The following is a 25,299-nucleotide window of genomic DNA, read 5'->3' as shown; positions in this document are numbered from 1 at the left end:
AAGACACCCAAAACTGATTTCAAAACAATAGTCTAGCTCTGGATTAATGAGGAAATAAGCACATAGGCCTGTACAGCCAAATGAATGATTACAACAGAAAAGGCCAGCTTACTCATTCTCCAACACAAACAACACTGCTGCTAGCGGCTAATCATTAACAGTCAACATTAAGTAAGCCTGCCCTGCAATAATGTTAGCTAGCTCAAAGTCTGCCACCGCCCGCTGCATGTGTGTACCAGACAAGCTTTATTTAGAGTAATGGCACTGCTGTGTAAATGGGCCTTCCTCTGCAGCTAATATAATGAGCTGATAAGGGATGCCATTAGTAGTGTCCAAGGATAGCCATGAAAAATAGTGAGTCATTTCTATTTGGTGAATAGAAAGTAGGACTGCACTAACTTTCAGTAGTCGACACGTCTGGTTTAACTAGATGGCAACATGAAAAAAATAATCACACAGGCTATATAAAGACTTGGCCTAAGGGAATGTGATGTCACCCATAGCCTTTGGTTCCAGCCAAATAAAGCTCATGAGGCTTGGACTTATAGAGGTAAATTTGGAGCCGAGTTCATATTAGAACTAGGGGTTAATACGAACATTTTAAGACCAAAATGACGAGGCTCACTACAGCAGTTAAAGAGAGGAAGGGGTGACAGTTTTTCAATGTAAAGTCAGTAGAAGTCAGGATTGATGGAGCCAGATACGCCCCCATGAACACTTCCAATTTGGACCTCTAGCAGGTTAGCTGTGTCCTTTAAACAGTCTATAAGACAAACAGTAATTGTGATTCTACATTGAGAATTTTACCCAAATAAAAAGGTTGAAATATGGTGACTGAAGGTTTCTAGATACTAAATAGTACACTACTGATCTCTGTAAGCCCCCAGTTGTCCAAAAAAACCAACAGAATTTTCAAGTAGTAAATACATTTCGCCACTATACAGAGTAGCTTCATCAGTTCTGACAAGGTTCTGGTTATTTACACACTAATAAGATCTAGAGGTGTGCAAAAATATTGAAATATCGATATATCGTATCATTTAATGTGATGATATAATGGTGATATCGTGGGCTGCTGTATTGATATATCGCTAAGAGTATTTTTGGTAACTTTAACTAAATTATTTTGTTACAGAGCTACAGTTTTGTTGCTTGTTTAGAGGAAGGAAAGTCGACACATTTGACATTTTCATTGTTTTGATGATTAAAATGGGCAATTTTTATATTCAGTTTGCATAGTGAAGTGGTTTAACAAAGAATTTTTTTATCACAGCCACAATTTAGCCATTATTTTTACTGAACAGCATCATATCTATTGGAAATATATCATATCAAATCAAAAATGCACTGTATCGAGGTATGTATCGTATCGGCAACTTCTTAACGATACCCAGCCCTAATAAGAACACATGTTAAATACTTTTTTAGACAATATGATTTAATAATGTTGCCTTTGTTGTAGTAGGTCTTTTGGAATGTTTTAGAGTCTGTATAGTCCAGATACCAATAACAATTATCTAAATCCAATTATTTTAATTGTCAACTAGTCACGATTATTCAGATTAATTGCTGCAGCTCCACCATTCATTTCCCTAAACAATAATTCAAACCATGTGTTGTTAGCAAAGTAATGGGCGAGAGGGGCTGTAAGCTAATTAAAAAGTCTCTCTTAATAACTATTCACAGTGGCCACTACAGTCTGACACAGCACATCCTGTGGTTACTAGGGCGCCGGGAATAAGTACCAGGAATTTGGAGCACCCATACCCCCCAACCCTACTTCATTCAGCCCAGTGGTCGTTCTCGCGCTACCCCCACCCTCTCATGGCGGGGTGCTCTTGGGGGGGAAGGCGGGCACTCAACGCAGGCCTGTTGATTGTACGACCCGCGTAACAGCCACCACCCCCCTCCAACCTTTGTCGCGGATCGCCATACAATGGGGAGCGAATCCTGTCTCCTGGCAACCAATCCCTCGACGGAGAAGGTTGCCGGGGTGCTCTGGAGACAGTGGGAGAGAAAAGAGAAGAAGGAGGGAGATAGGAGGCGAAAGAAGACATAGAGGAAGATTGAGTAGGTGGTAACAGAATGGGCATTTGTGGAGGGAAGTCACATTACTTTACTATTGAGGGTGTCTTTGAGAAGAGGCTGGTCTAAAGCCCGAGATAACAATGCCGTAGTTTGGCTTCCAATCGTTGTGCCAATTAAAATGATCTTTCGACCCACTGGCAGCTTCCAGGGATGACAACTGCATCTTTGTTCCGGTGTTTTATATGGAAAAGACATTGAAGATTTAGTTGACTGTGAGAAATTGTAAATGCAGTACTGTTATCTTTAGTCTATTAATCCATTTTATATAAGCACTCGGCAAATGAAATGACTGAAAAGGAACACAAATATTAATAAATATTGAAATATGCCAGTTTCAAGCTTATTTTTTCAACAGATTTTAATCAAGTTTTGAAATGTATTGCTTATATTTTAGGTTGGAGTTGGAGAGATAAATAAAGCAACCTTCTACACGCCAAGGTAAAATTCTTTAGATAATTAGAGGTTTGAATGCATTTTAATACAAATCTTACTGGTCTTGCATTGGATCTAGGGTTGAGTATCATTAAGAAGTTACCAATACAATAAATACCTCGATAAACAGGCCATGATATGATACATATCTCGATACAGGGAGCTTTCAGTGAGATAATATATATTTCAAATAGATTTGATACGAGTCAATAAAAATAAAGGCTAAATGATAGCTGTGATATTAAAAGTCTTTGTTAAACCACTTTTTGTGCAAAATTAATCTGAAACACATCCATTTTAATCATCAAAACAGTGAAAATGTCAAATGTGTTTGTTTCCACTACACAAGCAACAAAACTGTATCGCTGTAACAAAATAATTTTGTAAAATACAGCAGCCCACGATATTGATAATGTATCATCACATTAAATGATGCTATATATCAATATTTCTGCACACCTCTTATTGGATCAATGTTACAATTAGTATTACTTCACCAATATCACCCATCAACTATTTAGCAGTTCCAAAGTTTTGAGTATTTGAGACACAAGACCTGCTCGGTGTGTTAAAACAGTTAAAACAGTTGCAAATAGGAACAGAAATCCTAGTACAATACTTTCTCAACACTGCCTATAGTATAGCAGGAGTCATTATTCTAACAGGTCCCTCTCCAATAAGTGATAGATCATGGGGTAGGACAGCACAGGGCCGTTAGCTGAGGGGATCTGTTGTGACCTCAAGCTAAAGTCCTTCAGACAGCGAAGCGAGAACCAGCAGGATTAGGGACCTTGCTTCATGACCTTTCACCTTTCAGGACTCCTTCTGAGTAGAGTCTGAAAAGCCAAGTGTTACCATAGGGGAGATAAGACCAGGCAGCAGCTATTTTGGGCTCACAAGAAAAACAGGAACAAGAAAAGACTCAATGTGCAAGGTGAATGACATCGCATTGGGATTAATTTCAGTTTGACAGTTTACCGTATAGGAGATTTGCATATTTTTCATGCAATTAGCCTGGTGTGTGGTATACTGTAAGCTTCAGGAGCTGCGTATCATTGGTAGTATTGAAGTCATGTTCACACTAATTTAATAAAATGAACAGATGCTCGCTGTGCAGCAGTTTGTCCTTGAGCACCAAATATAATCTACATTTTAAGGCGGGCGATGTGCCGAAAAATTAATCACTATGTTTTCCTTCATATTAAACTGTCTTTATTTTTTAGTTTATTTTCGCCTTATTAAAAACTAATAAAAATAGCTTTCAATGTTCATTTTCATAAATAAATACAGACTTTTTAATGATTGTGCAAAAGCATAACACAAAAAATAGTCACATTTCTGTCTCCAAGGTTGAAACTCTGTAAAAGCATATGTTTTGGGCCAGGGGATTGACTGTAAAAAGACCCAAGATGATCACTGATAATTAGACAAGACCTACTACATTTTAATGCATTGTTTGGTAAAAGATTTGAAAGACAGTATTGATTTAAGTTCCAGTTAAAAAATAATCACTTAAAGATTTTTTTTGGGTGTAAACAATGATTCATTAGGATAAAATGGCAGTTTGGAAAGCACAAATGAAAACTGCACATCACAAACATGCACAATCCTCCCCTATGACCACAACGGAAAAACATCTAGTATTCTGGCACAGCACAGATCACTCTCTGAAGTGGCTTCCTGCGCCTCCTCCCTGTGGTCCTGTTGGAACTGTCATGATAATTACTATTTAGACTTATTGTTGAATAAATTACTGAAAAAATATATTTATCTAGATAGTTTTTTTGCACTGGCAGTAACTATTTTATTCCTAATTTATTTGTGGTACATTAACTCTTGAGCTGTTGTGTCAAATACTATTATATGTATTTATAACTCAATTAATTATCTTATTTTTAACTTTCTGTAGGTGGCACGTCACCTGCATGATTCCATGGAAATAGACACATTCTCCATGGAGATCGATATTTTACAACATTTCCATGGGAATAATTAGGAGTTCAAATCATGTTAGTATAGATGCAATCTTACTCAACGCACATTTATATGTTTTTCAATAAATAAATAAACCAAAATGAAAAATGCATGCACACGCCGTAACATGGTACAAGATAAACAAGTGTACTAGGTTAGATTTGAATTCTATTATTAATGTCAGTGGAATAAAGTGGTCTTCAATATCATGGTTCATCATGATATTTTATGAAACAATATATCGTATATATCGTGCTACAAACATTGTTATCGTGTCAGGCCGAGTTGGAACTGTTCACTTCGCGGGTGGAGTCTGGTTTATTTAGAGTAGCACAAGGCCGTGTCTGCTGAACCATAGTGATGCGCTGTAATGCTGCCTGAAAGCACCACTTGCCACATACGCTGCCATCCAATTCCCAGTGTATGTGACCCAGGGCTGTTCTGACATAATTGAGCATTAAATGATGAAGGGATGACGAATGATGGGCATTTGAGTTTGCCGCCTGGGCATTTGACACGTTTCAGACAAGCCCATTGGGGATGTATTTATGCTGCTGCTGATGTGAGCTTCAGCCACAATGTACAACAGTAATCATGATAATAATATGGACACAAATGACGACAGAACGCTGCCATCATGGGAAACTGCTGACAACCATGTTTATTTTAATAAAGTGCTGACTGCCGTTTCCATAAATTGTAATTCTTAGAGGGAATCTTTCCTAGTACAGATGTACTGTAAAAGCGGCTCTTAGGCTAAGAATGAGCCCACTGAGTGCTGTTGGCGTAGGGTGACAGGCTTTTCACATTTTAAAACTTGGACAAACCCTGGTTGGGATGGTTGGTATAAATAAAATAGTGAAAAGAGCAAGTAACATTGCCCATTCTCAGACTGGTCAAAAATTGGGACACTTAGTTTAGTTCTGGTTTAGACCTGGTTTAAAGCAGACTGGTCTAAACATGAGGACATCTTGGACATTTCTTGTGTAAAACTGAGACAAATCACTAGTTTTGGCTAAATCTGGTCAACCTATGTCTGCATCTAAGATATAAAGTGTTTTTATCTTCTGTGAACCAGGAAGTAAGGCTCCTGCAATATTACAATGCAAAGAATTTAAAAGTTTAGTTAAGTTTTTCACGTTTCTGAGAAGTAACAATCAGGTACACAGGGAGGGTTAAAAGGGAGTTTCTAAAACAAACTTTTGCCTTGTTTTATTAAAAAGTTTGTAGAATAGGTTCAAGCTGCAAGCAAGACAGAGCCTTGGGAATTGTCCTGCTTATTTATAGAATTCATTACCATTTTACAAGGTGTGGACACTGGATTTAAGCAGCTGCCACTCGCCCACAGCCCTCTGCTTTAAAACTGTCCCGGAGCCAGTCTTAAAGCCTGGCCTTGCCTCCAGCCTCGTTTTACCATGTCATACACATACACACACACTCACACACTTACATACACACACACATACACAAAGGGAGTGCCACTTTATGAAGCATCAGAGTGGTCAGATAAGAGGGGTCCAGAGGAGCAGAACGTCCTTCAGGTCTGCTGCACTCAGACACACTGAGCTGGTGACAGAGGCTCTGGATGTGCTCTACAGATGATAGTGAGCTGATAAGCACCAGAGACAGACGCAAATGTGCCAATACAGCCATCTGTGCAGGATATTAAAAAGGAAATGACAGGCCAGCATAAAAACTCACGGCGTGTCGCAATGATAGATTTAGTGATTCAAATGACTGCAGGCGTCGCACAAAACTCAAGTCAGAACAATACATTTGACAGAAGAGTGCATACAGTATGCCCAGTGCATTTATCTTTAGGATCAGATCAGATTTGGCCAGTAATGCAAAAGTAATAATACTATGACCACTTTAACAAAAAAGGCATTTAAGGCAAATCTCAGTCCACCCTTGAAGTCTTAAGTGTTTTCATAGCAGCAGGTAGTGAGTTCCAAAGCCTGCAGGAGTCCACCTCTCATGTGTCTCCTGACACAGGAGTTTCCCCAACCCCCAAAACAAACAGAGCATCTGACACAGAGCAGACCCAAGGGGCCCCAGCCTTTGTCCGGGGCCCAACGCCAACTGTGATCAGGAGGGAGTGTCGCTGATCCACAAGAGCAGACACTTAATTCAAAGAAACAGAAGCTACAAACTGCAGAAGACCAAACTTCAGAATCTTATTGTGACTATAAAAACACACATTTATATTGTAGGAGATCAGCTGAGACAGGAAAGAAACAAAGCAAACGATGCTTTCCCAGCCGGAGGCTTCATTATGTCAGAAATGAGCACATAACTGCGCCGGCTTAGAGCAGCAGAGCGTGAACGTGTCCCTCTGAAACATCGCACTAAATTAGGGATTAATGGCCTTTCTGTGGAGTTCACAACTATTTCAGTTTTCAGCGTCATTAGAGCAGAAGAGTGTAAAAAGTTATAGTCACTGCAAAACACAGTGCTATTTCTATGTCAAAATCAATTTACAATTTCACAAAGTTTGTACTAGTTCTTTTCTATATGCATACTTTAACTTGCTACTATAGTGATACTATAAATCAGCCAAATTGTATTTCAATAAAATCCTGTGTAAACACCCATGTGGAGTCAACAGGCAGGGAAAAGATTGCTGGATGGAGTCCAGAGAGCTAAAGGGATTATAGTGTGATACCAGGCCACAGACAGTTCAGACTGAGGAGGACCACTGCACCTCCCTCAACATTCCTGGGTCCCTCCTTCACTTCTTCACATGAAGCAAACTCTGTTGTGAAACTTTTAAACTTTTCCTGTGCACTGATAACATGAAGTTTGGCCAAGGCAACTTAAGCTATCTTTTTAAAAATTGTATCCTTTTCTTTTTTCCTTTGTTAAACTCTGGACTGAATACAATGTGTGTTTGAGATAAATAAATGATAAAACACTTATGACACATTTCCAGACTTTCCCATTAATAGTACAGACTATGTTGGCCACCCATTGTCTAAAATGCTCCCCCATAGTCTTAAAAAATATGGGACAGACAATGGCAAACAAAATCTCTTTGTTGCTTCATATACATATAATGTAACAATTTTAGCTCCAAAAGAACAGAATATGAAATACAGGCAATAAGTGACATTTAAACTCCACAAATTGTGCGAATGAAAAAAGCCATATAGTCTGAATCACCATAGTGTGAACAAAATCTACGGGAAACACTGCATTTCTACTGCCCACTGCATTTCAAGACCAACCTGACCAAGGGGCCTTCACAGTCATGTTGTCCAGGTTTGTGGTCTAAATTTAGACACTGCCTGTAGGACACAACATAATGGTGGACTCCTCTGTACAAATACACTTGTACAGAGTTTGTTATTGCAGGAACACAGATTTTCAGAGGATATCCAATAGCTGCTGAGAGCTCCCTGAGGACAGAGGCAAATGGTGTATTGACAGAATACTTTGTAATAACTGTGAAACATCAATTCCTTTACAAACGCCTCTACAGCAGCACAGCGTGTACAGACCCAGAGTGTCCACAGCATTTAACGCAGTCTTCCTGTCCTCTACACTTCAGGAGGACATCGAGATAAGACTGCTGCTAAAAGATAACACCATGGATAATCCTTTTCCTTTCCTCGACTTGTCTGCGTCCTGCCCGGGCCCCGTGTTAAAGGGCCCATATTTCACTATTTTCTCATCTATATTATAATGCTGTTTCCTCATCAAAACATTTGCTTTGTTTTTCAGGAAGTGTTCCACTGTGTTTTTAAACTCCATACACCTTCACAAGAATGATTTGGATTATTTCAGACCTGGAATTGCCAATCTCTACTGAAAAAGTAGCTGTTAACTTGAAAAATACTGCTTCATGACATCACAAGGTGGAACAGAGCATTCTGAGCTTTGGAGATGTAGACAGATTAATAATAAAATAATTACTCATGTGTGAATGAAATAAAACACAACTCCAGGTATGTTTTTGAGGAGGTAACAACGTTATAAGACGGCTAAAAGTTACAAAAGTCATATATATTGCATAATATAGGACCTTTAATATTGCGGGCTCCGTGCAGCTCTTACTTCTTTGATGCAGGTGAGCAGAGTGCACCTGAATGTGGGGCCCTGTAGGACGCCACGGGCAAACACTGTCAGGAGCTGTTAGACTTTAACAGAGGACACTGCTTTGATTCATGCCTCCAGCTCAGACACTCACCCCAGACCACTCCAGCGCACAGACAAACAAGTGAATGGGGAGTTAAAAATAACCCCACCACCAGCTGAAACTAATTGCGATGTATTTGCAGTCTTTTTATGTGACAAAAACTGACTAAAATGTGAAATCAAATCTAAAACTTAATCTAAATGAGCAATTAGCAAGAACTGTAAATATTTAGCCAACATAATTTTCTCTGCAAACAACAAATCATCCTGTTTTATGATGAAAAATTTTAAAATTGCTCCTGACCTCAACAAACATGTTCAGAAATGCGCAGGATTCTTAGATTAGTTAAGCAGTTCATATTTAAGTCTTCTCTCAATTATTAAATCTTATGGATGTGCCTAGATTATGAATTATACAACAGAATCCTGCTATCAAAACATAAATAGTGCAGAATCAAAGTGGAATCGCAGTGCTCATCTACAAAACTTGCAATTAGATATTTTTCTAAAAGCAGTCCTAACTAGGGATGTGACTATAGCCTCCACAAAATACCAAGTTTTGGATAACAAAATTGTGAATATGCTACTTTTTCTTTTTAAAAGGCCTTGACAAACTTCTGGTTCTGTCATAATCCCTAGTCCTAACACTGAACATGAGTACAGGGAAAAAAACACGTAAAAATTGGCGCTGTCCCCTGAAGTGAACGGTTTGGAAAGATAACCTAAAAGCCTTAGACTAGAGACTGTCAGAGCAGCAGAGCCAGTGCCACAGATAAGGGACAGTGGCAGACACATGAACACATGATTAACTGTGTGTATGAACATGATGGTCCAGCAGCAGTAAATTGGACCTCAGACCATGAAATTACTTCAGAATCAAAAGGCAGAGGCTGTGCTGTTTCATAATGAAGTAAAATGTATGAAAGTTACCACAACATACAATCATAATTTGAGACTATAATGAAGTAATTTGTTTAAAACACCACCACATAATGTATTAGTTAAAAAAAAGATAGATTACTATATAAACTACATATGAAAAAATGTCTGAGCTGCTTTGCATTTCCACAAATCTGACTCGGCGTGGATGAGGGCCTCCTCTTGATTGTCCCCATGGCTATAATATTCCACAGTATGGCATAAAACTTATCTCCGTGGAGAGTGTTCTGCAGTATGGTTTTAACTTTCCATTTTCAAGCAAGTGATGTGCCAACTTCAGAAGGTTATGCCGCACTTTGACATTATAGTAATGACAAAACACAAGTCTTTATCAGGAATTTTACATAGTTATTTCAGTTTAGGTTCAAATCAAGCACAACTCTTGGCAATGACTCCAGAATCCTTAAATAACCTCTTTAAAGCTGTAGACTTCAAGGTCATTTCCCTGGTGGGAGTTAAGTGCTTCTGTCTTAAACCTGCAACACAAGCTGATTCCACCATGATCCTGTGGTCTAACCCCTGACACGTCTAGACAGGGATGCTACATGGCTTAGGTGGACCATCCTGGATCAGTGTAGAGTGATGGATTTTTTATTGTCCACTACAGCAGTGAGTGGCTGGAACAAGACCTCGTCACAAGGAATTGCCTCAAGACTGTGCGAACCTGTGGAAAAACTGTGGATTTAACATCATAAATTATTTATCATCAATTGTGTCAAAATCTCATCTTGTCTCATTCGTGGACCAGTGTCATCTCATTTTGTGGGAGCTGTGGGATACTGGTGGATCGGATTTCGGTTTCCAAAACAATGATTTAGCAGATATTCCATTTTGGTCTATATATTGGTGAAATAAGACAATGTTGGCTCAAAGCGTCTCATAATATTGAACTTGTATTTTTACAAATCTGTAATGTAATAACTAGGGATGTAACAATAACCAAAATATCGTGATAGTCTCTTTGCTTAAATTAAAGAGTTATGGTGTGCAATAGCTAAAAAAAAGACAGAGGGAACTACATAGACCATGATCCTTTGCTCCATTTCAGTGTAGACTACATGAAGAAATAACAGTTCTAAGCACTTAGAAGTCTTAGTTCTTTGAATTAAGTCTTGTCAAGGCATTTTAAGAGACATAGTAGCATATTAACAGTTTTGTTTGGCTCTACAAAATATTGCAATAAATATTGTATCGTGAGATGTATATCGTGAAAATATTATACAGAGAAATATGGATAATATTACATCCCTAATCGTGAACCCCCCCACCATATCACGAGCTTTCCCACGATATCGCAATAAATATTGTACTGTGAAGTTCATACTGTGACAATATCGTATCGTGAGACTTGGATATCGTTATACCCGTAGTAATAACTGTAAATGATAAATAACTAATTAATTAATTTGGATAATTTTTTTACCATATGCCCTTTGTGTTTAAATAAAATACTAATATTATATTTTCAGTTTCTGCCCTAGTATTGGTTGATAATGTCAAAGTATCAACAGCGGTATTGGAACAGAAAAAGCCGGATGAGTGCATGCATAGCACCGCCGATAGCAAAATCATCTATCTGGAGACCACATCAGTGACTTGCATTTGTCCTTGTCTCCAAACAAAATCTGTGGACTTAACAGCCCAAATTATTTATCCTCAGTTGTGTCAGAATCTCACCTTATTTCATTGTTGTGGACCCAATCTTTTTTGTCATCTCATTTTGTGGGACTTGTATCTCGTTCCACCCTCAGTACTAAGAATAGCCACAAATAAAGCAAAATCATCCATCTCGAGACCCCATCAGCTTGCAATTGTCCCGGTCTCCAAAGCTCAGGGGAGTTGTGGACACGTGTCGACTGATATAACAGCGATTAATCATTAATCAGAGGCTCATTAGCGTGCTGCTGTAGTGTGCTGGCATGTGCTATGGACGATAACTCATGTCTCTGTATTGATTTCCTCTCCATTTCACTGCACTTTAAAAAGCGTCCACATTATGCTATTTTCTGATTTATGCTATGATGCGGTTTCCTCATTACAAACATACCTGAAGCTGTGTTTTGTTTGATTATTTTGTTTTTCATATTTAGGCTGAGATCTTCTCTCAAACTGAAAACACTCGTAATACAGGAAGTGTACAGGCAGTGCTTCACTGGGTTTTTAAACTCCATACAATAAAATTTGGATGATTTTTAGCTCGAGAATTGCCAATTTCTATAAAATAAAAAGGTAAGGTTAACTTGAAAACATCCACTTCATGACATCACAAGGTGGAACAGAGCATTTTGGGCTTTGTAGATGTGGAGAGACTAATAATAAAAAAACAAAACGCAACTCCAGGAATGTTTTTGATGAGCTAACAACATTCTAACATGGCTTAAAGCTCACAAGAGTCAATTCTGCATAATACAGGACCTTTAAATAAGGTGGCACAGAATACGACAGATACGCAGCAGAGGTTGATTCTTCTCTCCACTTACTGTCCAGAGAAGGCAGGCATTTCAGGCGGCTGTAATGTGTACATGAATTAAACATAGCCCCATTAAGACACTTAACAGCTGGTTCTTGGAGATCTCAGTAGTGCGGCGTAGAGCCCTTTGTGCCTGCTTATTAATACAGCAGCACTCCAGATTAAGGTTGGAGGTAATAGGGATTCGGACCGTCATAAAGCCACTGCCACAGGGTTATTTTCAGAGCAATCTCATCTCTCTGGAGGCCACCCGGGCCAGCTGCCGATTTCCTCACATGGTGGCGAGATGCACTACGGTAATTAAATGTGTGTTATGGTGAGCTGACCTTGCCGTGGTTAGGGCGCTGATCCTTTCCCATAGCAGGCTAACAGATGCACTGCTCATCTTAGCAAGAGATGAGCACATGGATACAGAGAGGGGCTGTTAAAAAAAAACTGCAATCCTAGCAGAAAAATCAATGTAAACGTCAAGAAAAAGATGTTGGGAGATTCATCGCTTCCCAGATACTAATCAATATTTAAAACTATAGAAACTAGATACTCATTAGAGAAAACATTGTTACAAAAAAAATTCGATAAATAGAACACGTTTGGCCCTTTCCTGAATAGTTATACTTATTCTGATCAAGACGATTCCATAAGAGCACATTAATATTTTAAATGTACAGTTGGTAAATTGTTTGCCATATAAAAATTGCTTTGAAAGGTGCATTGTGTAACTTTTCTGTGGACTGCCAACTACTTGTGTCCATATCTTTGGCTAGAATTTTCTACAGCATGGCATTCAATGTATCCATTTCCAAAGAAACAAGCAAATGACACTACAAGGACAAGTTACAGGTCAGATCTGTGGAGAGGCTGACAATGGAAGTGCAAGTTTTTTAGATATTTTTGAGCAATTAAAAATAACAAATTTATGTCAGATAGATACATTTTATGGCATACTGTGGGACATCTACCCTCGACCTGAAAAGTTGCATAGTGCACCTTTAAATCATCCTGGCAATATCAAAATCAATAGAAATTTTGTTTGATTTTTTATTACCATGACAACACTCCCCTCACTAATAAATCTTTCTGGTGAGAAAGTTCACGGTGCAGATAGGGTGGGGTGTCATAAAGTCAAGTTTGTATCTTTTACTATGAAGGCTGTGTTCCCTTGAGAGCGCTGCATCCAATCTAATCTCTTGTAATGCTGTGTTATGAAACAAAGTGTTTTCTTGCTTCAACAGTGCCAGAAGAGATTAGTGACTACTTTCCAACAAAGCATTGTACAGCATCATTAAATAGATTATCCAAAATGAATGAATTATTGACAGAAAAAAATGACAATTATAGCAAACTAAATATTTATGAAAATGTTCTAACCTACTTTCCTTTGTATTATATAGTTCTGACAATTGTGGCAGTCAAATGTCATTTTAATAATACTTAGCACTTGCCCTTATATAAAATGGGCTATTGTGGAAGGTAGAATTGCCTTATTCTCTAAAATACATTTTCTATAAACTAGATTGTTAACATAGTTGCTTAGAATTGAACATGATGAAACAACTGCACAGGGAGAGTTGAACCCAGCACAGAGGCCAAACCAAATGGGATTAATATATTTTCCTTAAATCTGCACAAGACAATATATAAATAAAAAGCCTTTTAAGATGATGTATAGCATAAGAGGTACTAAACTGCTTCACAAATTCTTCAGCGCCTCTCCAACTAAAAAACAATTTCTGCTTCTGGTCACCATATTTTTAGATTAGTCACACAATTAGCAGCACGATTGTTCTTAGCGAAGCACTGGATTATCGCTATAAGAGGAAATGTTTAATCATCTTCCCACAGCACAGACTTATAGAAGACAGACATAGAAATTATCTGTGAAGAATGATGTATGTAACACATCAGGGAGGAATTAAAATATAAGGAATAATGAGGATTGTAAACATACACATTGAAAGGTTTTCATTTATGATCGGGCTGTTACCTTAGAACAGAACAGTAAAAACATGCAAAGTATAATGTGTGAGGAACAAAAGTTGATATAGAATTCTGAAAATGTTTTGGCCATGGTTTAAATACTAGAGCTACATGACTGTGACTCTTACTGCTAATTGTGATTTTTGTAGCAAGTATTGCAATTGCGATTTATATTTAAAAAGTAGGATTTGGTTCAGACTCAGAGTGCACAATGTAAATAATTCCAGGAGCATTAATATTTGAGAGACTGAAATATGACCCAATAAACTAATAAAAGAATCTCATGCATTTCAGTATGCTTCTAGGTACAAGATTTTTATAGAAAAAAGATACAATATTTTGTACTTTGCAAAGAACATTCTATTATCCAAATAACTGTAGCCTTAGCAAATTGATAATTGCAGAAATTATCAATCTGTCAATTGCAATATAGGGTGCTGCCCTGTTAAATATGGTTTGAAACTCTTATAGTCACACAGCTACATGTCAGTGAGGCTGTACCCTCATCAGGAGCAGAGGGTGGGGCACCAGGGGCAGTACTGGGGGCACAAAGTGGCTCAGTGATGAATGTGCTTGTTGTTTATCGGCCCAACTCTGTGATGATGACAGATGGACTCAGAGCAGAGACAAGCTGCTGCACTCACCTTGTTCAATAAATGGATGTGTTGAAACTTTCTCACATTAAGACCATGCAAGTCTGCCAGTCAAACACTATAGCCTTGTTTAGACTGATTTGCTTTGGAGCAGATCGGTAAAGTTTGAAAGTGTTTTCCACTCTCTTAAGTGAATCATTTGAGGGGTCTGAAGTGGACCTTGGGGGTTTCAAAAACGGTCTGGCTGTCTTCAGCTTGGGTACATTTTGCTAAGGAAGCACTGCACACACCACAGCCACAAACTAGGAATTACTAAAAGTATTTAAAATTGCTGAAAGTGAGCTGAAGACTTTATTTCTTGAACAGCTGACGTCACCCTTTGGTATGTTTAGGTGACGTCAGTTGTTCACATAGCAATCCCCTGCAACCCATTGTTTACAGCCATGTTCATGCCCAAGGTCCAAAGTTACAACTGAAAATTAGCGAAGCATAGACGCTCTCATGAGACAGTCTCCTGGCCTCTAAACAATCAGCCCTGACCTTTATGAGCCCACGGGCCACTAATTTGAATCATTGATCCAAAACTGTTCCACAGCTTAACTCACTGGACATTATTGCAACTTTGATTTACATACCACTGAGGGTCCAATGGTCAGAAGGTCAATACTTAGGTCAAAGCATTAGAGAAATTAGAAGACATAGAACGTGAAATATCTGTCAGTGTAACATTGACTTCACGACCAGGGGGCTCAAGTAAAATGGTGCCAATATATCTTCTATAATAACACCTTGGCAGCAGCCCAGGAGGCACTTGTACTCTGCTACCTGTGAAAAAGAAATGAGCTCAGAATACAGAGCGGCCGCGCACCCATTAACAGGACTCAGAAACAAGAGCCACTATTAATCATGCTCCCAGATTCTCCACAAGGCAATTTGTCTATTCAGTAATTCGGAGATGAAATGGAGGGAAAATAAGTAGGAGGTGGGATAATGTAGCGTGGTAGAGGCGTTATCAGGGCTTAAAGGTGCACTAGGTAACATTAGTGCTGTAGGGTCTCCCACTTGTTTTTCTCATGGAGATGTAATTGCTTTGTCTGGCTTTAAACTTGAATTGACTGAATTATGGGTGTTTTTATGGCTCAAAGATTTACTGAAAAACTAATTTTTACTGTGAGCACTCTCGCATCTCCACAGATCTGACCTGTAACTTTGCTTTCTGCCACCACACGCTGGTTTTTATGAAGATACACATGTTTAATGGCATACTGTAGAATATTCCAGGCAAAGCAATAACATATCCATGGAGAAAAGCAGGCGATGAACCAGAAATAAATCACATCGTGCATCTTTAACACGCAGAGAAAGGTGAACAGGACTTGGCACAGGACTTTTATAACGCTGGCATGTTAAAATATTAATGTCCGTGTGAATATTCATGTGCGGTCGCTGCCATCATCAGGCGTGGAGGACAAAGCAGCGTCTCTGGAGTGTAAGCCAATCCAACGCGTTCTTGCTTTTATTTCCAAGGACAGCGGCTGGAGGCAGAGTGCTGGTGCTGGACTGAGGACAGGCTGTGGGTGCTACATGTTGAGACCCTTGGGTGCTCTGACGTGACAGGTGGTCCTGACCGGCGCGTGTGGAACGGTGACCCCGAGTCCTCGCTGTCAGTTTGACTCTGATGAGAAAAGCTTAAAGCAGCGGAGAACTCAACTCCTGAGGCACTACATATTTTGTGCACAATCTGAACTGAATATAGCAGATTTTTAACTCAAGTTTGTGGTACATTAAGTGCTCGATTAAGATTATTTGCTTAGAGAGAAGATGTGTCATCGGCATGCTTAAAATGAAGAGAACAAACAGATGAAATGAAATTAGATCTCACATTAATGAGACTGCCGAAAACATAAAGGAGAGCATCTTCTGAAAAATTATGTGGGTTTACAGACCAGATGAAACTTTATAGCACACTACTCGCTGCAAAATGTAATGTATAGTTTAAGAAAAAAAAAGTCAAATAATTTCTAAGCATTCGTGACATGTTTTACTTTCTATTCACTTCTTGTGCTATAACTGAAATAATCTCAACAAACGGTACATTTTAAGCTTCTTTTGATGCCTTGCAAAAAACATTATCTAATTATTATTACTAGAATATTCCAAAACATAACTTATAAGAATTCTCCATATCTCCTAAACTCCTACTGACCATAGACTGTATACATAAATAGACATCGCTAAACGCACTCGCCACTTGGTTCCAAATGGGGAGTTCGCATGCAGGCTCTTCCGGCTCCTACTGACCCTGGCTCCCATTGGCTTACACTGGAATATTGGGAATATTGTCGCCCCTCTCTCTGTAACTGCTGCTGTGAGCCTCGTCATTTGGGTCTTAAAATGATCGTATTAACCCACTCTACAAGATCCTGATTTTTTTTTCTTCACTATTTTGTCAGTGAAAAAAATCCTATTCATATATAGAGTCTTTCTCCAAATTGGCCCCTGTAACCGTTAGCGTCACAAGCTTCATTTAAGTGGTGACGTCACACTTGCTTAGTCCACTTTTTTATACAGTCAATGCTACTAACACAGTCACAAATGTAATGAATAGTTTTCCATTGTCCAGTGACTTCATGAAACTTGCAAACAGCTCAAATCAGGCCACAATGTCAATGCTGTGAATAAACATTAACCTGATATGAATACAATACACTTGAGTTCACCATTGTTCCAAACACAGTGGAGCTGGTTTGTCGTAAAAGAGGATCTTATACATGACGTACATTTGAGAAGGGGGAAGGGAGGATTCTGGGTAAACTGAGCACGCTGGCTGCGACAAGTGTCTCTGTTTTCAAAAGGTAACCAGGCAACGGGCTCCAGTCAGGGCCTTTGCTCTGAGGCTTATCAGGTAACTGCATTCAGGGCCTGCTGATAGTGCTCCAGGTTTGTTTGTCTTGGGTTTGAGGTATTGCCTTTACGTCTTCCTCCCAAACGCACAGAGTGGGATATGAGGCCAGGACAAGGTAAACTCTGTGTTAAATCAGCGATGAAGACATTTTAAAATAAATTATTGAAGAACAAAGTAAATGTTTAGCAAAGTGGTTGTAACAGGTAGCCACCATGGAAATGCTTTACCAATACTGATATCACACTAACAAAAAGGGAAGTTTTTTGGGGAAATTTCTTACTGCCATGAAGAGGGCCAGTTGTAACCTCACTACTGGAGGTGTAGATTTCAGAACAGCGCTACAATGAAAGCCATAACCTCACACACTACAATATTATTTTTATCAAGAAACGCCGTGTCAAAACTTACGTCTTTCAAAACAACTCTAACTGAACAACTTTTTTGTTATTATAAAGTCAATACTTTAGGTGCTTGAATATATTTTAACTAATTACTAATTATTAGAAATTATTCAATTATAAACGGAAATTACAGATGATTGAAGAATAAGATAAAATACTTTAATAATGTTAAAAAATTTCTCCAAATCTTGTGCAGTGTAAGTGCATCTCTCACATGCTGACATTGGATTGTTCGTATCTAATCTATGAACATGACTAAATAGAAGAACTACACCAGTGGTAAAACTATTTTGTAGGGAAGTCTTTATGAATCATAATTGTTACATTGACATTCCCTTCATTTGTGCAGTGAAACTACGTAAAGACTTACACATCAGAGTAGACGAGCTGAAGAAATAAAACGTTCAAATGTTTTGTCATTAAGCAGAGGTTAATGCGATGTTGTACCACATCTGAACAAAATGTTATGAGTCTGCCAAATATTGTTCTTGTGTGCTGAAGTGGAACAGCATCCAAATGACAGGGCCATGATGCCATTAAGATGGTAATGAGCCTCAAAGTGTACACAACCATGTGAAGCTAGAAACAAAAGACCACACTACACCGCACACTGTCTCCCAACCATATACCACCAGTGCCCCGTTTTCATCTGAGGGGTTTAGGAGACACAAAACAAAAGCTTTCCTCGTCACAAAAGCTTTTACTAATCAGCACACAGGAATGCCACTGTCCTGTCCTGGGCTCTATGGCTGCCAATCAGAGCGTTCTATGGAAAATGTATGGGAATACAATTTGGAACCACTGGAAAAATAGAGCAGAGTAAAAAAGTTTCACATCATTGTTCAGAGTGGGAGGAGCGATTGGACAGTTTCAGTCGAAATTCCAGTGAGAAGACAAGTCACGCCCAACTCACAGGAAATGTGGATAATACAGCTAAATAAAGAAAAATACTTATCATACACATGTGCCAAAAGAAGCCTACATTATAAATTATGCTCACAAGATCGAGTTAAAATGACAAACACACTTAATTAGAATAGACATAGAAACTAGAACAAAGGTTAACAGGTTATTTACTTTTATATTGTTAGATTGTTATAATACTGCTTCAAAGAAAGGTAATATAATATAGATCTTAAATATCTCTTCTTCAGTATTTGGGGGTCTCTGGTGGTCGGGGCAGATGGCAGACAGGAGCAGATTTCAAGTGCATCAGCTACAGGTTTTAAAAGCGGATCAGGCTTTTGTCAAAACTCAAGTGCCCTGCGATAAAACCCAGACATCTCGTAGAAAAAAGCTCCTTACGCTGTTAGGAGGAGTTTTACAAGAGAACATGGGCTCAAATAACTATAAATACGCGCCAGATCACAGAATATTACGTGAAATTATAATAATGCTTCTTCAAACACCCGATTTAGTTTGTTTTGGCTTCTTGTCAAGTGACCTTCGCTCGGCGACAAGTCCACAGATGTTAAAACTCACATTTACAACACACAACACGTGAATCTGTAAAATATCTACATATACCGAACAATAAAAGACGATAATCTGTGTTTTTCCCACAGTATAAGTCGGTCAGAGTAGCCAGTGGTCAGTACGCATGAGGACGACGGTAGTGGTAAAAGTATACTAAACTAAACTGTAAAAAAAACTTACCCATAAAGAGGTAAAGCAGCACGTAGTCGAAGCGCATCGTCAAAAGCTCCATTTTTGTGTCTGATACTCCAGCACTTGTTCACAAACTTAATCGGACAAGTTTTGTTGAATTCGTCAGCGGTGATCTAGCTCGACTGAAGCATCCAAACTCCACTCCTCTGTTCTCCCTCTTCTCTCCACCCTCTTCTCTTCTCTCCACTCTCTGCAGGTGCACCGTGAGCGTGCACGCGAGCCAGAGGAGCGCGCACAGGGAGTCACGTGACATGGGCGCGCTGAGGAGAGGCAACACTGACACCTGCTGGTACCATGGATCTTTATTTTTATTTTTTTAAATTATGGTTCTGTGCTGGTACTATGGAGTTCATTATATTTCCATGGCTGCTGCTAGTCGTGCAGGTTACACCGAGAACAAAAGACAGATGAGAGGACACACTGCGGTGGTCAATAGTGTGAGTCACAGTGTGCATTTAGCAGCTTTGACCAATGGTGGATGAAGTACTCAGTTTTGTTACTTGAGTAAAAGTGCAGATACAGAGGCAAAAAATAACACATGATAAAGTCTACTCAAGTAAAAAGTATTGTTAATTTGTTAAAGTCTTAAATGTAGTGATATTATTTAAGTTTTGGTCAAGAATACAAATCAATTTCTTAATTTTTTAGATGATTTTGTTTTTGCTGAACCTTGTACTCAAAACTTTTAGTCAGGATGTTACCATGAACATAGTCAAAATAACCCCTTAAATTAAATCAAAAGTACTTTCTTACTTTTCAGTCCAATTAAAAATGAAGTGGAGTAAAAGGTACAGATACTGCTCTCAAATGTAGTAAGAGTAAAATGTCCCCCCTGTAAAATGTACTTAAAGGACAGACCTGGAAATTGTGCTGAAATAGTTATTGCTTTTACAATGTTACCTTCCAACACTGGCTTTGACATAACCATTGTACTGTTAATAAGGCTTGGAACATTACATGTTGGTCTGTATTACAGTACAAATACTTCAATTTGCAGTAAAAAGTACTCCTATCATCATCAGGGTCAATTCAGAAGGTCTGAAGGCCAAATGGGCTTTATGCCCACTATGCACAAATCCTTCAAGCCACCACCCATCAGGGACACCCCTGAACTATTGTTCAAGTTCCAACTCAGAAAATACTAGTCCATATGACTACCACCAGAATTCCACAAGTTTTTATTGTGTACGTATTAATTAGGGTTAAACTAAGTTTAAAATAGGACACATAGTTGATATAGTTCTTAAATCTACATCAGGTTAATGGTTATCTATGACAAAAGGGTTGACTGATTGTGGAATCTTCCTACATATATCTACAGTCTACCACATAAAATATCAATAAACATTAAATACAAAATACAAAGCAGTTCAAACAGCAGATTTTACTGATCTGGCTGAATACTGATTGTGCTAAAATAGTTTCATGTAACACATAGATTGATAGAGCACCAGTGGAAACAAAATATATGCCACATCAACAATACAGAAATACAAATCTTTAAATATTGACTTCATTAATTCCATTAAGTAGACAGCAGACAGATCTAAATGTACAGAATCAGTACTTTCTAGACAATCATGATGCCAGGGAATTCTTTTCTAGAAAACTTCTTAACTTTAAGCCTTGAGATCTACACAACGAATAAATAAAATATTAGCTCATAGGACAAAGTGGTACAATAAAATTCACAATTGTAAAAATACAGTACGTCTTGGCTCCATATGTAGGACTAAAATCTTACCCTCCTATAAAAGTGATTTTGCAAACTCTAACAAATTGTCTAAAGTGCAAAAAACTGTTATAAAATATTAGTATAAAAACCTAGTTATAAAAACATTGGTCAGTCATTTTAGAGTTTTCAAGGTTTAATGTCCAATGTGAATGACTGTCGCCAGTACTTTTTAGTAGTACTGATGAAAGATCGGTGGAGCTCTCCAGTTTCCATGATGGTGTTGACTCTGTGCAGCGTTGGCCCACATATATTGTCTCATCCAGTGGCTTGGCGCGGGTCTGTGACGAGGTCTTGACATGTGGGGTGGCTTTGGAAACATGTTACCACTTCCTCTTTCCATCCTTTGGGAATGATAGTGAGCCGAATTATTTGCCTGTGAGACAAATACAATGGAATAATAAATAGATTAGTATTATTAAGCCCCATTGAAACATACTTCCCAGTAAATCTGCACACTCAGTAGTGACCCTGATTCACACATGCACCAGCACCAGAACAATGAACATGAGTTTTTTCTCAAGTCATTGTGCCATTTTTTTCATTTTTTTGCATTTTTTGTGCAAAGTTTTGGCCCTTGTTAAAGTTACCATCAGCCTTTTTTTTTTCACCATTAGATCAATAGTCAGGCCAAAGCCGGCACATTATAAGACAGAAGTAATGCAGATAGCTACTGGGGTGAAAAGTGAGAATACATCAGGCGGCGCAGCCAATCTAATTACGGATGTTAGCTTATTATGGTTCCTAGGTAACAGTTATCAAATTACCTCTACTCATGTCACATCTGTAGCCCGAGTTCAACCAGGAAGTGAAATTACAAAATTAAAAACTAGGTTTTTGTCTTTTTGCTTTTTTTACTAAAAAATTTGCCATGTAGCATAACCTGGAAACTAAGATCAAAACCATGGAAACCAAGCAGTGGTACAACCAATTTTGTGGCTTTAATCACACATAGGCAAGATGACATGATAATCTGATAAAATAAATATAACTGTACCTTGGGATTAAAGTAGCGGTTTGGTATCGTAAAAGTGGATTTTCGTGAAGTCTCCTCATCAGAAGAAGAACCAGAGTGGTAGTCTGACGTTACTCTCTCCAGGGCTTTGGTCACCTTCTTTGCAAGTTCTTTTTCATCCTCATCTTTGGACAATGTAGCCAAAGGGAAGAAGTGCCTGTACTCCTCATATCTAAAACAGAAAATAAGTAACAGTGAAAACCAAACCAAGTGTTTTCCACAGGGGTATAAACTATGGTGGCACAGGAAATACTTTTTTGATTATATTGAGTTAAAAGTCTTCTCCAAGAATAGGACTGGTCTACGATGAAATAGTTACTTCATACATTTATGATAATCCAGGGGCAAAATGTATATAGGATTTTTTTTTAAATATTAATTTATTGCTTAATTAGTTCTAGACCATAGAAGGTGGTGATCACAGTCTAACCTAGTCATGAGAACAGTGCAGACCATAAAAAAAAAAAAGATAAATTAAATAAAATCTTACCTGCAACAAACTTCGCCAGGATCCACCCATAATGTTAGCTCATCTGGCAGTTTAAGATCCTTGTACTCAATCCCACTTTCCTGACAAGCTCGAAGAATCTCTGGGTCCTGTGTGTAAAATTTATTAAGTCGTATACACCTGGAACGAAATTCAAATGTCATGTTATACTTCATGTTTTGTCCAGTGACTATCAGCATCCAATAATATTCTAGTAGGCTATAGTGTGGCATTACCTGTATGCCTGGCCTTTGCTGGGATTGTCAGGATACCAGTGCCCCTTGAATTTATCATGGAGTGCGACAGCCAGTCTCTCAACGAAAAGGTCAATCTTCTCTGAATCATGACTGCTTTTCTTTAGATAAGCTTTTAGAAAAAATATTACAACTGCAATTTCTTTCTTCATTTTTTAGATAATTGTCTTCACATTGGACAGTTTCTGCAACAACATAAAACACTCCTTAGCATTGGTTATATTACACTGCATTTGCATAACTACAAAAAACAGTATACAGTAAAACACTATATTTAAAATACCAATAAAAAAATGATCCAATCACTTTTCTAATACTTACAGATCGTTTTTTTTTTTTTTTTTTTTTTGTTTTTTTTTTAAGATCCTCCTGATCACCGGGGATCCTGCTAAAAATTGTGGTTGGTAACAGCAACCAAATGTTGAAGATATTTTTGTTTAAATAATTTGCTAGGTTAACAACAGTTTCGGTAAACAACAGCCTCTATGGATTATTATTATTATTATTTTTTTTTTTAAGTTTTCTATGTTTTATTATAACCCGCCTCTATGGATTACAGTTGTTCCACAAGGCGGGCTATGACGCACCAGTTCCGGTAGACCACGCTGTCAAACAACTCCAGCACAAATACAGATAAAGCAATATTTCTCTAGAACTTAATATATAAAATAGGCCGCGTAAAAATGCTCAATGGTCTATTACTTTCAAACATGTTTTTGTCACTTTATGAACATTAAATCTAGCATGTTAGCACCAAGTAGCCGAGATGCTATGTTGCCAACGCATAAACACAATTTATTACACAATTTATTTTTTCATCATATATCAATACCAATTATTTGCCCACGTTATCATTCACAAAAGTGTTGCCATACCTTGGATATTTTGTCCGCGTACTCGTCTCCCCTCTCCGGCGGTACCATATGGTTGGATCATGACACATTCATGAATGGAACTTCACGCCAAAAGAGAACGTTTGTAAACCCGCCCCTCCGCGACTCTGATTGGCTAAACACGAGACCTTACGGCCAATCAGGTTTGTTGGTTGTGATCATGTGACTCGCATAATGACTCACGCTCACACTGCATGTGCACGTCACAAATGGACGGTACGGACCTAAAGCCATGGATCTATTAAAAAGATGACCACACATGTTATTCCCCAACTGAGACACATTTAACATATTAAATATATGAAAATATGACAGTAAAGTCATGGTTACATTCCAAACGTAATCCCTTCAGATGTGTTTTATATGTAGAAAACAAATCTATTACTAACCACAAGGTGGCGTCATATACCCGTCTTACTCAAAATGCATTGTTAAAAGAAACACTGACTTAAACTTAAGTTTTTATTGAAATAAAACAAAAACAGTCACTTGACCACATTTCACACAGGTTGTAACTGGTCTATCAGCATAGAATAAATACACCTCTTGTATTTCCACACAGACATGCAGTCTTTGCAAAAGTAAAAACACAGAGAAGTATAACAACAAAAGGCAAGTAAAGCTTTGCTGTTGAGCCATGTATATGTAACACTTATGAATGGGGTTTGAACACTAACAAAATGTATTATACCTTTAAAATTCAAACTAAATACAAAAAACATGTTTAAATGGAGTCAACAGTTTGACCCGAAAGGGGTCATACACATGAATCTCTTATAAAGAGACTAGAAGAGAGAACAAAGCTGACTATCTTAAAATGTGATTATATACAACACCTTTGTCTCCACAGCTTATTACACTTGTGTAGCTCTGAATTCAGAGAATATGTTCTACTTAAGGCTTCTGGACACTGGTCACATTCTTGCATAGGGTTTCTAATGAATAACTGTCAAATCTACAAACAACTTGAGCCCCTTACATCAGAGGCACAATTGAGCACACGTTTGTATTGCTTTAACAACTTCGATCTAACTTTAAGACATTTAAATAACCCAAAAAGCACTTGCACTTCAGAATATCTTTCACATAATAACAAACCTCAAGTCTCAGACTGACTAGAGCATTTTCTGTTTGGAAACCATTCTTATTTGAAAAGTAATACAAATATTAAATAAAATACTTTGGCTAGACAGCTTTACCTTTTTAAAACGGTTTTGCAATAAGGCCTTACAAATCAATAAAAATATTTTGTCAATCTGAGGAAAAATAAAATATAAGAGTGCCACTTGTAGCACTTTCACCCCTAAAAACTGTAATCATTATGCACCAATGTG

General features: G+C 38.1%; 2 protein-coding genes across 2 annotated transcripts in view; both read right to left on the bottom strand.

The window, feature by feature from the left end:
• Nucleotides 1–19,757, bottom strand: part of cxadr (CXADR Ig-like cell adhesion molecule) — a 50,525-nt gene extending 30,768 nt beyond the window's left edge. The window contains exon 1 of the mRNA XM_020930235.2: nucleotides 19,573–19,757. Within this exon, the coding sequence (XP_020785894.1) occupies nucleotides 19,573–19,624 (52 nt within the window). The 5' untranslated portion in view covers nucleotides 19,625–19,757. The remainder of the gene's footprint in view (nucleotides 1–19,572) is intronic.
• A 988-nt stretch (nucleotides 19,758–20,745) lies between these two features.
• On the bottom strand, nucleotides 20,746–24,100 carry btg3 (B-cell translocation gene 3). Its single transcript, XM_020930303.2, has 5 exons — nucleotides 23,948–24,100; nucleotides 23,055–23,257; nucleotides 22,822–22,959; nucleotides 22,314–22,503; nucleotides 20,746–21,692 (listed from the first exon to the last, which is right to left on the bottom strand). The coding sequence occupies exons 2-5, from the start codon at nucleotides 23,222–23,224 to the stop codon at nucleotides 21,489–21,491; spliced, it is 702 nt and encodes a 233-aa protein (XP_020785962.1). The 5' UTR covers nucleotides 23,225–23,257; nucleotides 23,948–24,100; the 3' UTR covers nucleotides 20,746–21,488.
• Nucleotides 24,101–25,299: the final 1,199 nt, after the last annotated feature.

Source organism: Boleophthalmus pectinirostris, unplaced genomic scaffold (genome assembly GCF_026225935.1).
Source record: "Boleophthalmus pectinirostris isolate CB_2022bp ecotype Guang Dong unplaced genomic scaffold, ASM2622593v1 HiC_scaffold_12, whole genome shotgun sequence".
Taxonomy (NCBI): Eukaryota; Metazoa; Chordata; class Actinopteri; order Gobiiformes; family Gobiidae; genus Boleophthalmus; species Boleophthalmus pectinirostris.
The sequence above is the reverse complement of the archived record's forward strand: the minus strand, read 5'-3'. Positions and strand labels throughout refer to the sequence as shown.